The sequence below is a fragment of the Anser brachyrhynchus genome (genome assembly GCF_964034855.1).
Source record: "Anser brachyrhynchus genome assembly, chromosome: 1".
NCBI lineage: Eukaryota > Metazoa > Chordata > Aves > Anseriformes > Anatidae > Anser > Anser brachyrhynchus.
The window spans coordinates 88,628,964-88,645,893 of record NC_137694.1 but is presented as its reverse complement, the minus strand read 5'-3'; the positions used below and the strand labels follow the sequence as shown (position 1 = coordinate 88,645,893).

The following is a 16,930-nucleotide window of genomic DNA, read 5'->3' as shown; positions in this document are numbered from 1 at the left end:
ACGTCAGTCAAGAAGAAATGAAGAAACAAAGAGTCATCTTTCACAGCAATGCTTTTTAAAACTAAAACTTCACCAATACATCTTATATATCTTTTACAGCTTCTTGATCATGATGGAGAAATGAATACAGAGGTGAGAAGTGGATCTAGGCTAGCTCTCCACTATAGTTGATTTTATGATTCATCGGTAAGTTGCAGCTCTTAAGTCAAGCTCTGCAGTGGGATGGATGACTTAGCAAATCACAACGTTGCTGCAACACAGCTTTTTCATCTGTAAAACGAAAACAGTATTTGTGTACTTCGACGGGAATGGCAAAGTCTATCTGTAAGTAAACCTTCAGAATTTCAGGTAAAAGACACTAGAATTGCCGAGTGAGCTACCAGAAAACAGCAATACATAAAAGCCCATGCAAATTATTCCAAGAATTCTCCTTTCCTCTCCTGTCACTTAACTTGCTAGAGTGTGAAAAATTCATCCTTACCCAGCTGCAAACTGCGAGGATGCCATCAAGCCTGGGTTTAGTCCTGCTGCAGCAGCCATGGCAGCGAGACTTGCATTTGCAGGCAACTGTGCAGCTCCTTGTAATGCGGCTGCTGCCGCTGTTTGCAACCCTGATGCTGTTACCATCACCTGGCTGGTCCCAAGAGGGGAGGACAAGGGAGCGGAGGTTGTCTGTGTTGTGCTGGTCTCACTGGCACTGGATGCCTCTGAAGTGGAGGCTGAGGCAGAAGGGGAAGGACTCAGGGAGGGTGATGTCACTGCTGAAGAAGCTGGAGGTGCTGTTGAAATCACTGTTGCTGTGTTGTTGGAGTTGGTTTCTGTTGTGCCTAGAAGATTGAGTCTGGTTAGATCGGTACAAAAACCAGATATAATTGAGCTGAAACCACTACCCACTTGAATCTGTATGTCCAACTGAAAAGGAGACAAATACACATTTGTGTAGGTCCAAGAAGCACCCTGAGTCCAAATGAAAAGGACTACTGAGTTTGGTGCTCAGACTACGATGAAATGACACTGCAAGAAGAGGCTGAGGAGCTCTAGAAGCTAGCAATGGAAGGTTAACATCTTTCACTTCACTATCACCTTTGATTTTATCCCCAGGAAAGTCAACCAAATGGTCACAAAGACTGAACTTTCATAGTGGAGTAACAAGGAGCAATTACAAGAATGTCCTGGGATACTCGAATGACCAGTACTGAGATAAAGGAAGACTTTCTAAAGAATATTAAGGGGAAAATGGCAGAGGTTAATGTGGGGACAAGGAAAATCAGCCCAGGAGCCTTTTTTTTTTTTAAATTGAGAGAAGAGGAACACTTGGAACCAACATACAAAAGCCAAATGTACGATATCTCAAAGATTCTTTATCTGTCATAAAAACATTTTTCTTTCCTGTTTTCCAGTTGCAGCAAAGCAGATTATGAATGTCTGAGACATCTTCACATTATGCACAGCAACAAAGCAAAATCAAAAACCTATTTTATGTGAAATTTGGGCAATAGAACCCAGAGAGTTGTAAATTTCTCCTGAATAATAAACTAGAAGAAAGGACATTAGAAATCCAATAAAATCTTTACCTTCATAAAATCTCAATTACTTGTTTGACATAGTAATTTACTTGACAACTAAAAACAAGTGAATTGTGAAGAAACGGTCATGGCATGCACCTTACCTGTGACTGACAGACTAGTTACAGCAGGACTGGTCAGAGGGAGCACAGGATTGACAGTCAGGGTAGTAGCTGCACTGCTAGTCACAAGGCTTGGCGTGGTTGCCACCTGGAGGTCAAAAAAGAATACAACTGCTAAACTGTTAAGGAAAAGACAAAAGCAGTTAGCTACTAGACTTGGATTTCTTTCTTCTCATCCTCAGCTGAGGAAATTACCAGGGAAAATACTACATATACACTAACAGTTTTGTAAATCCATTACTTTAGTACTCAGTGGGCCAGCTAGAGTACCTTCTCTAATTACCAACAATATTTATTCCTAATCATTCAGCATTTGAATGAAGCATCCATTATACCCACACTGTTTCAGGACTGACTCTAAGTCGGCCCTCCACCTATCCCTCCCCCCAGTGACAGAATCTTGCTTTAACAAAGTCACTCTTCCAGAAAGATTTACAAAACATATTATTTATTTATGGTGTTTTCTTGTTTAAATATCTTTTCAGCTCCAAATCTCTTTCTCTGATAGAATGATTTAAACATCACAGCATTACCAAAGGTATTTAGAGTAATGTGTTTACATGGAAAAACAGTGTAACATTTCGCTTTTACTCAACCAAACTATGAGCTCTATCTTGGTAAGTTTCCTTGTGTGTGAGGAATGATCTACAAATTTAAAAAAGTTCAGATGTCATTAGCTTATTTTACTCATGGATAGCTTAGAACAAGCAAGCTACAAATAAACAAGATAATGCGGAGAAAAACATCCTAAGATTCAAGGCTGGAGGAACTAGCTTATAAGCAAAAATTAAATATAAGGAGAAAAAAGGACTTTTTATGGACAAAAATGGTGTCCAACAGTAATATTTGAAGGCTGTTATACATCAATGAGAGAAACAAATACTTTAAAATTTCCCAAGAGAACATAGCAAAAATATAGGCTAAAACCTTCCTCCTTTCCCATCTCTTACCTAAGTTTATTATCAGAGAAATCTCCCTCATGCTGAATATCCTCTTATAGGAAGTCAAATGCTTTATGCATTTTAAACAAGGCTGGGGCAACTGGGACAGGTCTAAGAGCTTTCTGTTCATCTCAAATAGCCCATGAAATAAAGAAGCGTTAGATATACAATGTACTTCCCACTAACGCAGCCTACACATCACATCTGTCATCTGTCCACCAAACAGTTAAGGCCAAGGTCACAATCAATATTTCAGGGCAGTAAATGACCTAAAATTAATACAGCTAACCCTTGTGGTTACGATGACTGACTTAAGCCAATACAAAAGGAGGTTGCCATCTAAAGGAGCATTCACCTCCAATCCTGTCTCATAGCTCTAGTACTTGTGCAGTCAGGGTGCAAGTTAAATTGGTTACCCAGACATACTGCTGAAAATTAATCATTGTTCTTCACATGGTTAACTTGCAGTCAAGCTGGTAAACTGAGCCCAATCATCCTATAGACACATAGTCTCCAGACCTGACACAAAGAATCAACAGAGCACAGCCAGCAAAGGCTGGGGGTGGCAGGGCTAGAATGTCCATTTGAGCGGTAGCACAGTCTTAAAGGAAGCTCATAATGAGTGAAAATGCTTAGGGAAACATCACTGAAATAATTGAGACTGTGGTTAACATTTCAACTTCTCATATACAATGGCAGTTTATAATAAAAGAGGAATTTATGTAGGGAAGCTTTCTTAAGTTGCAGTCCAAGTACGCTTGCATGATTACTAAAATACACTATCACAAATATCACTTTGGTAGCAAGGCATGTAACCTTGCTTTCCAATTGTGGGGAAAAAAAAGTACTAAGTACAGTCAACACATCCCTTCCCCTCAAACAAAAAGTTGCATGCACACATCCTGAGACAAGGATGAGGGGAAAGAATGACACATCACCAAAATTAATGATTTAATGAAGTAGTGGAAGATATTAGCTACTACAATGATGAAGGTGGAATAAATACTACAAAAGGACATCTACAGGCTACATCAATTCCACCACAGTCCTATTAGCATAGCTACTATGAAATCTACCAGCTACTGTTTCAATTTATGAAAACAGACCTCCATGGACATTGGTAGCAAAGGAGCTGAAGGAACCTTGATGCAAGTGTTTTGTTACTCTTATTTTCATGAAGTTTGTGTTTACCTGAGGCAAATACAAGTTTGGGAAATTAATTACATGAGCATTAGCTATTTTTTTCCTTTGTTCCATGCCCTTTTTTAGATGTAAACCATCCCTGATCAAAAGTGACAACAACAATAACACTGGACTTGTGTGACTAAAGTCTCCAAAAGATGTTTTACTGATGCTCATCTACGTATCACTGCAAACAAAGTAAGATAGGAGGGGTAGAACTGTTGAGCAATTTTTATTACTATTATTTTATTTTAAAAGGTTTGGTCAAGAGAGAAAATCCAGAAATAAACCAGAGTTACTACCTGGCAAATTTACAAAGCAATAACCCAACTGCAAATTTGCTAGCCAGAATACTTAGTCATGAGCTGGCTAAATAAAATACTTGAACTGAAGACTGCTTTGTAAGCATTCCCTCTCTTTTGTAGTATGCAAGAAGGATATTTAAAATGCCAGTAAAACATAGACTTGTGAGAACAAGCTTGCTGTACAAAGAAGGTGTAGTACGTGCAACTTCCACAGTGAGCACAGTAGAACTATCTCTTCCAGTGATCTTTGTCAACAGATTCTTGACTCTTACCAGTGAGGTTGGGCAAGGGAAAATTGCTTTGATGGGCGAGCTGCTGGTTCCACCACTGCTGGGTGGGTTGATCCTTTTCTCCTTCTGGCGCCGGTTACAGAACCAAACGCGGATCACCTCCTTCTCCATGTTTAGCTGGTCAGCTATCATGGTGATCTCCTCCGAGGTAGGCTTTTGGTTCTGAGAAAAGTAAACGGGTACTTGAAAAGCTGTGAAATTACTTTCTGAAGTTTTGCATTATAGCTTTTCCTTCACTACGCAGAAATGTGGATGGGCCATTTATACCCAGAATCTGTGGTACACTCTCTAGAGAGAGACCATAATAGATACTTCTGCCCTACATTTTTGAAGTTGCAGGAAAATTTCTACCAATGGTAAGCTGTGTTCCTCATGGATGGATGATGAAGACTAAACCAATATGCTTCTTTTTGAGAGAAGGGATCTGACTTGTGAATAAATCCTTCAAGGAATTCTAGATATGATAAGGAAATCTTTCTTTTAGCATCTTCTAAAAAGTAATTGAAAAGATTAACTACAGCACTAGCCAAACGAACCTCAATCACAACTTATAATAAAAGATAGATTGAATGGGCTACCTACAGAGGCTACCTGCACATACAGCTGCACAAAGTGCCTAACAAAAGTAATATAATGCCAGCTAAGAACTTCATATTATGTATGTTTAGACTGTCACATCATTCATCCAACCTCAGAAAAGGTGATCCTTTTTTCTTGTTTTTGATGTGCATAGTAACAAGCTTTGAGCTATTGCTCAGTATCACTCAGTCAACAAACTGCAAGAACCGATGAGATTTTGGTGGGGTGGTTGTATGGTTGTTTGTTTTAATTAAAATAAAGTAGGCACTGATTGTGTGCTCCTTGGAACAGTCTTTGTATTCAACTTCTTTAGTACAAGCATTTTCCTAAATGGTATAGTAATAGCAGATGCAACGTTAAACAAAATTTCTTCATTGCTGTATAGGCTGAGTTGAACAAAAGTGATCACTGACCTCCAGGAAACTCTTCTCTAAGGCCACACGTATGTTGGTCTCTATGCTGGTGCGTTTCTTCCTCCTACGGTTCAAGCCTTCGCCCCCCAGCCCTGGAGAATTCAGGGCACTTGGGCTGGAGAGTGTTGAATCAGATGAGAGGTTTTCTGAAAAAAATAAAGTTAACACAAATAAGGAGATTTTATTTGAATACACTGCAATCTCATGCAAGTGTTCCTCAATTGTGCAAGGCATGCTATAACCCACTCTGTATCTACTCCGGACACATTGAGATTTCTGAAGATCACATGTATTAATTGCTGTACTTCAAAATTACAACATATACTTGAAACTTATAAGCTACAAGTCAGTCCAGAGGGTGCTGTCTTTGCTCCTGTATTCTACCACAGTACTCCTTTTATTATATCTATACAAAGTTTCCTTCTCCCTTATCTCATTCCAACTCACACTCACTGCAATCACAGTTTAAAGAAAAATGCAGTAGCTGATATCCAGAAGCCATAGCTATAAGCCACAGACTGAAAAAAATCTGAGCAGCCTGAAATTTCTCTCACCTACTCTGCAATACAGTAGAGGAAGAAGAAAGCTCACAGCCAGCTTCACAGTGTTCAACCTCTTTTCTCTGGAGATCCTAGCAGATACTCTGTGCTATGCAGCTCTGCTAGACAGCCTACCCAGCCAGCAGCTCCCCCTCTCCTTAGCTTCAGAAGGTCTCTATCTGTCAACCCCTAATCCTGTCTTTCTGGCTCCACGGAAGACTGAAGAGAGGACGCACTTTAATCCACTCTGTATACGAAAGTGCAAAATAACCGACAGCCAGGTTCCAACAGGAAATTTAATCAAAATGACTAATTATGGCTGCATAACACTGCAGACCCCTCTCTGCACAGTGGTTTGTGCATGATAAGTAGATGCCGAAGTTCACAATCCCTTAGACCACTCTGGTAGGCTCAAATGGGCAAGTACGTTCACCACATTATTTTCTAGATTACTTTTTTTTTTAGTAATAGCACCCATAAATCTGCTGGAACTCTTCTCCCTTGTGAAAATCCCACAGAACAAGCTGAGTTCTATAACAGTAAATTCTCCAACACTCTGATGTAACATAATGGAAAGCATCATTGGTATGCTTCTGCTGCCTGCTCTTACCTAAAAGTAGATGAATGGCCTTTATGGTCACCTGAATCTTTCTTCCAAAGATTTTCAAGAAACTGAATGAGAGCCAAAGACAATGGTTCCTAACTTCCAGGCTGTGAAGGACCCCATCATTGTTTACAGTCCTTAACTTCACTTTACAAATCCAAGTATTTCTTCAGGTTAGAAGGAAAAGCAAATTATGACACTTGTTGCAGCACTGGACTTGCTCAGTGTTGCTGGAAGGTTTGGGGACCACTGTCCTGTGGACTAGAGCATTTGCTGCAAAGATCTTTCTATGTTTTCTATCATAGATCCCACATTACCTAAGGATAGCCCATCAGCACAACAGAAATGACACTTCCTTCTTTCAATGTAGGACCAATTTTAAACATTGCATCCAATTAATTTCAAAATTTCAGGGAATACTGTAGGATTCAGCATTAAGCCCTCTTCATTTTGATAAAAATAGGAGGGCACACACTGTCTCTGCCATCTGTTTAGCAGATCCATCAGCAGTTTTATACTATGTACAGTTGTATACTTCGAAGAAAGAAACGGCTGACAGCACTCTTAAACATTTTCTGTCCTAACACCTAGCACCACCATCCAAGCTCCTGTTGCTGGCACAAAAGAAAAAAAAAAAAAAAACAAAGCTCTACAACACTGTCATCATGAATAACTTTTCTCTCAGGAAAAAAAATAATTCTGGAAGGAAAAAAAACCCTAAGCCATAAAGAACTCTTCCTATGGGGAGAAAGAGAGCACTTATAAGGACCCTTGGAGAGAGATGAAAAGAATGCACACAGGGGACGTGGGAGGAGATGAATGCAATAAGCTCTGCTTACTGAAACAACAAACCATGCAACTCTCTCTATTACACATCTGAAAAAGAAAGCTAGAAGAGGATTAGAAGTTATATGCATTAACATACACGAAGGAGGAAAACCATGACACACATTATACCTCACCCCATGCAATTATTCAGCTGACTGCAGAACACAGTTCTAGAAGTTCACAGTAGAACTCTTTCAGATGTATATGGGCACATAAATAGGGAAATACGGACACTTATTCCTATACCCTTGTTTGTCCCATGGACAGTTACAAAGATCGGTGGCTTCATAAAACCGTAAGGGCACCAACGAAGCAGTTTTTCAGTTTTTCAAAATCCTACTGATTTTGGTAGGCTGGTGAAGAAATACACAGACTCATTCACCTGCATCATTGAGCCACTTTTCCAGAAGTGGCTTTAACTTGCACATGTTCTTAAAGCTGAGGTTCAAGGCTTCAAAGCGAGAGATGGTAGTTTGGCTGAAGTCATTTCCATAGAGTTTGCCCATAGCGAGCCCAACATCACCCTGGACAAAGAAAGAGAAAAAAGGGATTCACTAACACAGGTACTTCCAAAGCAAGGAATCCTGCCACACCCTTGTGTTCCTAGTGACTCCACTGTTGGGTGGGATTCAGTTTCACAGAAACTTGCTTGGCACTAACAAGATTCATGCTAAAGCAAATAATGATAAAGAAACGTCATATTTTCAAACTACAGGCAGTTTAACCATGTAACTCTTCGCAGAAATTCCCTCATGCTGTCTTTTTAGCATTATCACTAAGCAGAACATTCCACTGAATATTAACTTGTAATTTTTCTCTTAGTTCTTTAAAAAAAATTAAAGGCCAGATGCTCTTTGGGAGCAGATTTACGTATCTATATATTTCACACTGAAGAAGAAAAGTTCAAATAAGAAATGCCGTGAATTCATGTCCTTGAATTAGTAGGAAAACACTCCTGAAGAGATGAATGAGGTTTGTCTACAAACTTACATCACATTTAAATAAATTTAAAAATACTCTTATCTGAACTTTTAGTATCTTCTGTGATGTTCAAATCAAACTTTTCCCCACAGATATGCATTTCAAAGCAGACAAGAAGTTGAACCATATCAAATACTGATTAACTGTAGTCTTAGCTACCTTTACCCATCTGCTAAAAGCTATCCACAATAGCTTTTATGCTATACAGACAGATGATCACATCTTTACATCTGTTATTTCTTTTCAAAACTCAGTTTTAGCTAGCTTTCAGACATTCTGCTCATAGCTAATACACTTCTACATAGTTTACACTTGGATAGTCTCATTTAAAAAAAAAAAATCCATTCTTGATCATGGCCACTAAAAAACACCATAATGTTCTCTGGTTTTGTTTTAAAGCATGAAGGTCCTGCCCTTTCTGAAAACTTAGTAATTTTTTGCTATATGTTCTAAATTAGATTAATTTAGATCTTTAAACACAAGAAGCAATGAAAAGTCTAGAAGAAAAGACTGAAGAGCTTGAGCGTAGTTAGTGGAGCTTAATTGCAATTGAGTTAGTTGTATGGTGCATAAAGCTTGCTTTCTTTCCTTTAGGTCAGATCCACAACCACCGCTTGACACAAGTATACTAACAGCATGCAGAGTGGCCACATCCAAGCAAGGAAGAAAACCTTTGCTAAGCCTAGCAAATTGTGCAGGTTGCATAAAGAAAAATTCCTTCCTAGAAGGGGACCAGAACAATTGGTTTGTAAGCCTTTCAAACAGAAGACGAAACGTGTGGAAACACATTTGTACCTCCACCCATATCCCAGGATTCTGCACATTTCAAGCCTCATAAATCATTCCAAGAGAAGTAAGTAACATGGATGCTCTAGTGAGTTTATGAAGAAGAAAACCTGGCTATGTAAACCATTTTAGAGATAAGCTGATTTATATCTTGGCAGGAAAGACTTATGAAATTTGCTCCAGTCCCCTGACCAAATTTAATTCTGGTATTTATGTTGTTCTTACTAACATTTGCCATCTGATTTAAAATGAATAGTTAACCATTTCTTTGTCAATAGTTTTCAATGCCGAAAGGTGGCAGCATTTCAGCTGTAGGCAAAGCAATTTATATATTAGGATGATAATCTTATATTTTGGGATGGGCCACTGAAAGGATGGGTGGAACAGAGGATGAAGGTACCTTACAGATGTCTGATCTACAGAACAGATTGAATGACACTCTGGTAATGAAATAAAACTGATTATAAGGTACATCACTCTTGTATATGTTGCTCTGCTAGGAAGCTTGGATGGACTAGCAGAGGCAATATCTTGTAGAGAGCAACAATTACATCGTCTAAAATGTACGTTCGCATGGCTTCAATCTGTCCTGACCAAACAGTTACATATCTGCAATAACACTAAGATGCAATGTGTTCATTGTATCTCTGTATGTCAAACATAAGAGACATTTTTAAGGAAAAACAGCTAAACAAAAGGATTTAAATACATCTGCTCTGGAGAATTTTGGGGGCAGAAGGAAAAGACACTGCTCAAATTCGAAAACCTTTTATATTGCTCTATGCAGATAAACTAAGGGGTTAGTTTGCAATACAAACTTAAATCTTTGAAAGGCAGAGGTGGGGTGAGTTTGAAAAAGCTTACAATACTACTGGAAAATAAAAAGTATTATCCTCTGAAAGGCAATCTATTTATCCAGATATAAGAAACCAAAGAAACAGGGATTTCTAATTATCCAACTATGCAATTAAATAGAAGTTATTAGAGTTGCCTAGTTATATAGGTACACACTCAATGCAGGATAGGAATGATTGAATGCCATTTGATCGCTTTCTCTAGGTTTACCTTTTTTAAGCTCAAAAAAAAAAAAAAAAACTAAAATGCAAGCCTGAGCAGATATGTTCATTTTTCTTTACCATGAAAACTCACAACAGGGTCAATAAGGAAGGGTTACCCCATAGCTTAAAAACTCAAGTTGAGGCTTTAAAATCACCTCACAGTAGGGCAGATTAAACATAATAACTAAAGATCTACATGAACCTCCTCAATCAGGCTATAAGGAAGCTTTTATATTTTACTCTACTCTGTTCTGCTTTATTCTGGTTTTCATGTGTGTCCATCACTGCTATATTTCTGTACCTCCCTCTAGTGGAAGGAAAGAAGGGAAAAAGGCACACATGCCAACAAAACACACCTAATTTTACTAGCAACATTCTGTTCTTCAGTTGTAATTAAGATGCTGCCAGGAACTTTGATTATGAACCCTGACTTTTCAAACATTTAGAACTTTACCAGAAAAATAAATCTGACTTCAGCACAAACTTTCGACTAGAGTAGGTTTACTTATTCCAAGGGTGGACAAATCACATATACTGGGTTGACTGCTGAGCTCAGGCTTTTAAATACCTACTTTGATTTTTGTTTGGTATTTCTTCTGGCAAAACAAGCCTGTGCTTCACATAGGCTCCTGCCAAAAGGAATTGTTTACCTGGACAGATTATTTTGTAGAAGAACATATAATTTTTATATTAATAAGAAAGGACTCTTGTATACAAGCAGCATTTCCCTTCAACAGAATAACAGAACACATAACTGCACATTGTACTTTTAATTGTACTCCTCATTCGACCGTTTTCAATATGTTCAAATTAGTTTTCTTCATCTCTATTGGTATTTCTGAGCTTTTAAATAAAACAAAACAAACCACAACTCCAGTTCACCTCTGTAAGCAGTGAACTTCAAAGGTAACAGCCCTTTCAGGTTTTGTTTAGGAACCTTAGCAAAAGCATTAAATACAGAAATCATTGATGTTTAATAGCAAAATACGCTTGAAAGATAAAACCCTTTGACATCCAAAGCAAATTCACAGTTGTGACATACTTTTTAAACACACAGAGCAGTTAATTGTGCTGTATGATTTTCTGGAACTTTGTACTTCTGAAGGCAGCTTTAAAGTGCTTTGTCCCATTCATTTTAAATCCTATAGAATGAATAGAGCACATGCAATGACATCTGGAGCTGGTAAATGCATGGACCTGCTGGGAAAACAGCTATGCTTTAAAACCAACAGGGATGTAAGATGGATGTATGGCTTTTTCTGCTAGTTCTTAGAAATCCCCTACATAAAGGCCAGAGCATAACCCTATTTAAGAAGGTACTGCTAGGAAAAGGTGGAATTGTAGTCTCCCTCCAGACTTGAAAGATGAGACCTCAGATTCCACACTGGCAGGCACTAAGGTACACAGTCTCACCTGAGTGAATCCAAGTTTGATCCGTCTTTGTTTGAAAGTCTTGGCAAACTGCTCAAGCTCCTCAAGGTCACTGGGCTCCTCCAAGCTGGGAGTGTCAATTCGCTTTGGTGTTGACTGGCTCTGTGGAAGTGGCTGAATGGGGGTCGCTGCTATTGTGCGTGTTGGGGTTGCTGGCTATTAAGATAGAGAGCAAGTAAAAGATGAAAATCAGACTTAAAAGAATAATAAGCAAAAATTAGATTTAGAAAAGGTACGTAAGGTTTCTATGAGAAAGATCAATGAATTTGGCATTTCCAACAATCTGAAAGTTCTTCCAATTTATTTACATTCCTCTCAAGAACAAGCAGTCACAATCCAGAAAACTGTATTAGTATGACAGTCTTTTAAAGGCTCTGTCAGAACCAATTAAAGAAAAATAAGAGATGTTCAGCACAGGAGATAACCAACAACTTTCACTTGCTACAGAAGCTGCTCAAAGAAAGGCTGAACACTCCTACTTCATACAGTTCTATCATTTATAGACTGCTTGGCATTCATCCCCTTTTAATCATTTTTAAATTGAATTTACTGCTTGTGTGTGGTGGCAGATTGTCATCAGCCCCGAAGATTCAACTCTCCTATTGAATCTTGGAACAGCAAAAGCACCTACAGGGACAGCAAACATAGCAAGTTTCCTCTAATGCCATCTCTTGGGACTGACTTAACTCTTCCAGTAAGAAAAAACAGATCTCTCTCTAACCCTTCCATTTAGACTTGCAACAATAAGGGTAGATGCCCTGGTGATATGAGAAATTAAACAAAAGCAACCTAGAGAAAATAATTCCTTTTAGATCTTTTTTTTCCCCCCTGCATAAAAGGCTCATTTTCCAGGAAGTCAGCACAAGGTTCAATATTCCTGAATATTAGCATACTGCTAATATTTTGCTATGCAGCAATAAGAAGAATCTGTAAAAAAACAAAACTGAGCATGATGGAAAATATTCACAGGTGAACAATATATATTAAGGTCTGGTATTGCACAGTGCATGTTTTATGTGCAACAGAAACACTGGAAATATGCTTTGAGTATAACTCTACTTTTTATGTGCAATAGATGACCTGAAATGCAGAGACAAATCTTTCACTCTAGTTAAATTCTATTCAGTTCAGTTGAATAGCTTTTATTATGCCCTGATCTGAAACTACAGGCTCCTCCAGCACAATTAAGAACAGCCTCAAGTCTATGCAACACCAGAATAGCTTGCAAATATCCAGAAATGGCTGTTCTAAAAGAAATTCCCCATACATAGCAGAGTCTTTACGTAGCTCCGTATGTTGTTTTTCTCCTGACTTAGTACAGCAGTATTGTGCAGTGCACAGCAGATGGTAGAGGAAGGTCAGCATCTATAATTCCATTACTTGAGAAATAATGTGATCATATATGATCTTTCTAGGATTGCAGATATGTGTGTCATGCTATAGGGGTTTTTAGAGTTTTTAAATTTACATTAAACATACTGGATAATTACTGCAGTGTCTTTATTGGCTTCATCCCCATTATATAATTTGTTTTCTCTTTGTGGTTTTGATTCTTCTTTTAATCCAAGCATAATCTTTAGCAGGGAATCATGCTGCTAACCAAAGTACGAACTACAGAGGTGAGACAAATTCCATTTTCCGCATGGTACATGAAAAATACTATAGGTGATATAACAGAAAATATAGTTTTCCAAGACTCAGACTCAGGTGTCTTATTACAGACTAAAAATTTCTTACATGTAACCAGGTTGGCAAGGAGATACTGGATGATATTACACACTATTTTAGAAACAGCATGCAGTCATGTAACTAAACTGCATAGTAAAATCCAGAGTGAAGCAAAATTAAATTTGCAGGCACGTGCAACCTTAAAATTGCTTTTCTTACAGTCTGAAAGCTTAATCAGAGCTTTAATATTTTAACATATATCTAACAGAATATTTTAATGCATTTCTGACAATACCTTTGCCTTCAGAGAAGGTAACTACTAAGATTGGCAATGACTTGGCAATAATAGCAGAACAACTAGGGTAGAATAGAAACAGATTACCACTGCAATCTTTTTTGAAAATAAAAAAAATAATAAAAAGATACTACTCTGTAATCTTCTTTTTGAGGTTTTTGGGTAGCCCACACTTTGTTCCTCTGAATTTAAGAAATTTATATATTGTTCAAGAAAACCTTACAAGAGATCAAATGCTGCTGTAGTTCCATTAACTCAAAATATCAAACATGAAAAATTTCAGCTAAAAATAAGAATTAAGAGCATTAAGTGTGCGGGAAAAAAAGCATATTGGAGTAGAAACCTGTAAAACTGAAGTTACTGATACTTCAGTTCTATACTGAATCTATCCAGAAAGGCAAACTCACTGTTATCGCTGTATTTGCAGCTATAATATAGCAGCATTTACTCCCATAACCAATACAAAGAGCCCCCTCACTTGTAATAATTCACGGCCCCCCACAGCAACTTACAAACTGTAGAAATAAGCCTGACCTGCGAGGCAAGGGTGATGCTTGGCTGAGACTGCAGGAGGTTGGCTTGGCTTTGCTGAGGTAGTTGCGTTAAGAGATTCTGCGCTTGCAGGAGACCTAGAAAGAAGAAAGGGTGGTTTTGGTTCGTCTGTACAGCAATGATCTGTACAGCAATGACTAGGACATGACATGAGGTGAAACAAGGCTCTTGCCAAATAATTAAAGTTATAAGAAATTTGAGAAGGAAGCCTTTATTTTTATCCCTGTAGAGGTACTTCCAGACTCTGGACTTTTCAGTCCAAAATCCCCTTGTATTTTCCTGTAGCATTTATGGTGACAGACAGGTGAAATGAAGTAGCCTATGCCACTCTGCTCTGTAGAAACTGTAATGACCTAAGTTCTCCCAGTTCTGTGTGCAGGAATCATTTATTGCCCCTTTCAGCTTACAGATGCTACAGGTAAATTTCTTTCCGTAATCAAAGCTGACCAAGAGTCGGGGAGCAAAAAGGACTTCAGCAACTGAATATTAATCAAATACATGGACTGGGCTCTTTAATCATTCTTCACCCTCTCCATGTTACCCCATGCCAACCGCCTAACAAGAAGGCAAATTTCTCTGGCAAAACAAATCATGCCAGAAGACAAAACAAGCCCAGATTACCTCCTCCTGGCTGAAATAAAGAAGGAATCTTTTACAAAAGTAACAAGATACAGAACATTGTTTGAATTGCACAAATAGAATAAACATTGCACTTAATATATGAAAACCCCCACTATTATGAAATGACAACATTAAAGAACAAGTGAGACTGATACAACCAACATACACAATATGCTGTCACTCTAAAAATAAACTCTTTCAGTCTGCTATTTGCACAGTTTATCAAATCTCTCTAAAATTGAGGTATATGCTTGAATCTACATAATTTAACCAGGAGTTATCTGTTTTTTTTCTGCATTACTAAAATATATTTTAAAGGGTAAGAATCGTGACAAAGATAGACCTACAGTTAGTCAACTCCCTTAATTTTATTATGAATAATACTGTACTCTGTATGTAACTCCTGACTACGTCTATCAACTTCCCCTATAATAATTTTAGAGCCTGACTAATTAAATCTACGTTTAGCGAACATCTTCAATATACCAAGTTCCTAAAAACAGGGGTGACACGACAACAACAGGTGGACACTATGGCCGCTCAGAGGACAGAACACCAAATAAGTATCACATAAGGAAAACTGTGCAATTTGAGTTTAACATGGCCTGTTTTGGCACATCGGCTGGCCAATCCATCATGTGCACCACTCACGACCAGCTACCTCTTACCAGAATACAGACAGGGGACACAGGAATTCAGGACTTGATAAATAGCGAGTGGAAAACTGGATGTTTTATGAGGGGTTAAGGCCACAGGAGACAAAAGCTAGGACTATCATGGAGTAGGAAGGAGAAAATGTAACTTCAAAGAGGGATACTGAACTACAGAACTGTCTTCTGATCTTATCATTACAAAAAGCAACAAAATGTTGAACATTTGTTTTTAGATACAATGCATTACTGTTAAAATACTCAAGACCTACAGAATAAAGCTGGCTGCTTATGCAACGTAATATGGCAGCATAGACAACTACATAAATTTTCTTTGTGTCATGTAATCAACGTGTTTCAGCTGTTTTTGAAAGGCCTCAGGGTGGGAATAGATCACTTCAAGGAATTTCCAAGATCACTACATACTGGTAGCTATACAATACTTTTTGCAAGGCAAATATCTGCTCACTTGAAAGATGATCTCAGCTACCCAAATCTAATTATTAATCAGTGAACGGTCATCTCTACATAAAGAGTTTTTGACCTTTATTTAGTGACTGTAAATTTTAACTAACTTGAAACAGAAAGGGACAAGCCATCACAACAATGCTATAGAGCAGCTGACCAACAACGAAACAAAAAACAGGCAGCTGACAGTGACCACATTTGACCCGTAATCCACCTGCTAACACAATCGATCACAAGTTACTGACTCATCTTGTGACTGTAATCAGAGTAATTAGGATTGTCCTTTTGTGATTTTTTGTCCTCAAAGAAATCCCAGAGGATATTTTTCTGGCAACAACACTTCTGCTGAAGAGCATGAGATGACTACACTTTTCCTCATTTTCTTCTCCCTTGTACATTCTGAATTAATTTTCACTGAAGGACAGAATAAAATATTCTGAACCTGTTCCATACACTCACTTTTTACATCATTTTATCCTACTTAAGAAATACCCATACAAGGTCTCTCAGGTAGAAACGGGAGAAAACAAGTTAGTTGAAGCTGAACCGCTAGCTGACTGAAGTAATAATTGGGAAAGCAGCTGAACTGTTTTGGCAAAGCATATCATGCGTATACTTTGGGCTCCTATTGGCTTCCCTGAGTGGGCAGCTGCAGTTTAGCTTTTTTTTTCAGACATGACTTAGATTAGCCTAAACTTCACCTTCGTCTTCTCTGAGAAGAGACTATCAGTCCCCACTTTGGTCCAAGATAACTTCAGTGACAATATACAGGGCACATAGCACTGCCTTTAAATATAGCGTAAATTCAAAACTGCACCTTTTAGGTAACTGCTGTGATATTTGCGTCGCAGACTTTTTCGTTTCCTCAGGGACTGATACGGGTGCCAATGCTGATTAATGTCTTTACTACAAAAATGATGGGGCAGAACAAATTCTCAGCTATTTTGCGGACAGTAGAATATGTTGGAAGCCAGGGTCTAGACTAATTGGACAAATGGTACCTCGTGAAGGTCAATGAAAGAAAATGCAAAGTCCTGGTTATGAGCTGGAAT

At 38.2% G+C, this 16,930-nt stretch overlaps 1 protein-coding gene across 13 annotated transcripts in view; it reads right to left on the bottom strand.

Moving 5' to 3' along the window:
• The window catches only part of POU2F1 (POU class 2 homeobox 1), a 117,374-nt gene that overhangs the window by 14,297 nt on the left and 86,147 nt on the right, over positions 1–16,930 (bottom strand). For all 13 annotated transcript variants that reach the window (XM_080586567.1, XM_080586574.1, XM_080586565.1 and 10 more), the window contains 7 exons: positions 14,122–14,216; positions 11,607–11,780; positions 7,751–7,892; positions 5,398–5,543; positions 4,388–4,567; positions 1,670–1,775; positions 482–827 (listed from right to left, as the gene is read on the bottom strand). In XM_080586567.1, the coding sequence (XP_080442693.1) occupies positions 482–827; positions 1,670–1,775; positions 4,388–4,567; positions 5,398–5,543; positions 7,751–7,892; positions 11,607–11,780; positions 14,122–14,216 (1,189 nt within the window). The remainder of the gene's footprint in view (positions 1–481; positions 828–1,669; positions 1,776–4,387; positions 4,568–5,397; positions 5,544–7,750; positions 7,893–11,606; positions 11,781–14,121; positions 14,217–16,930) is intronic.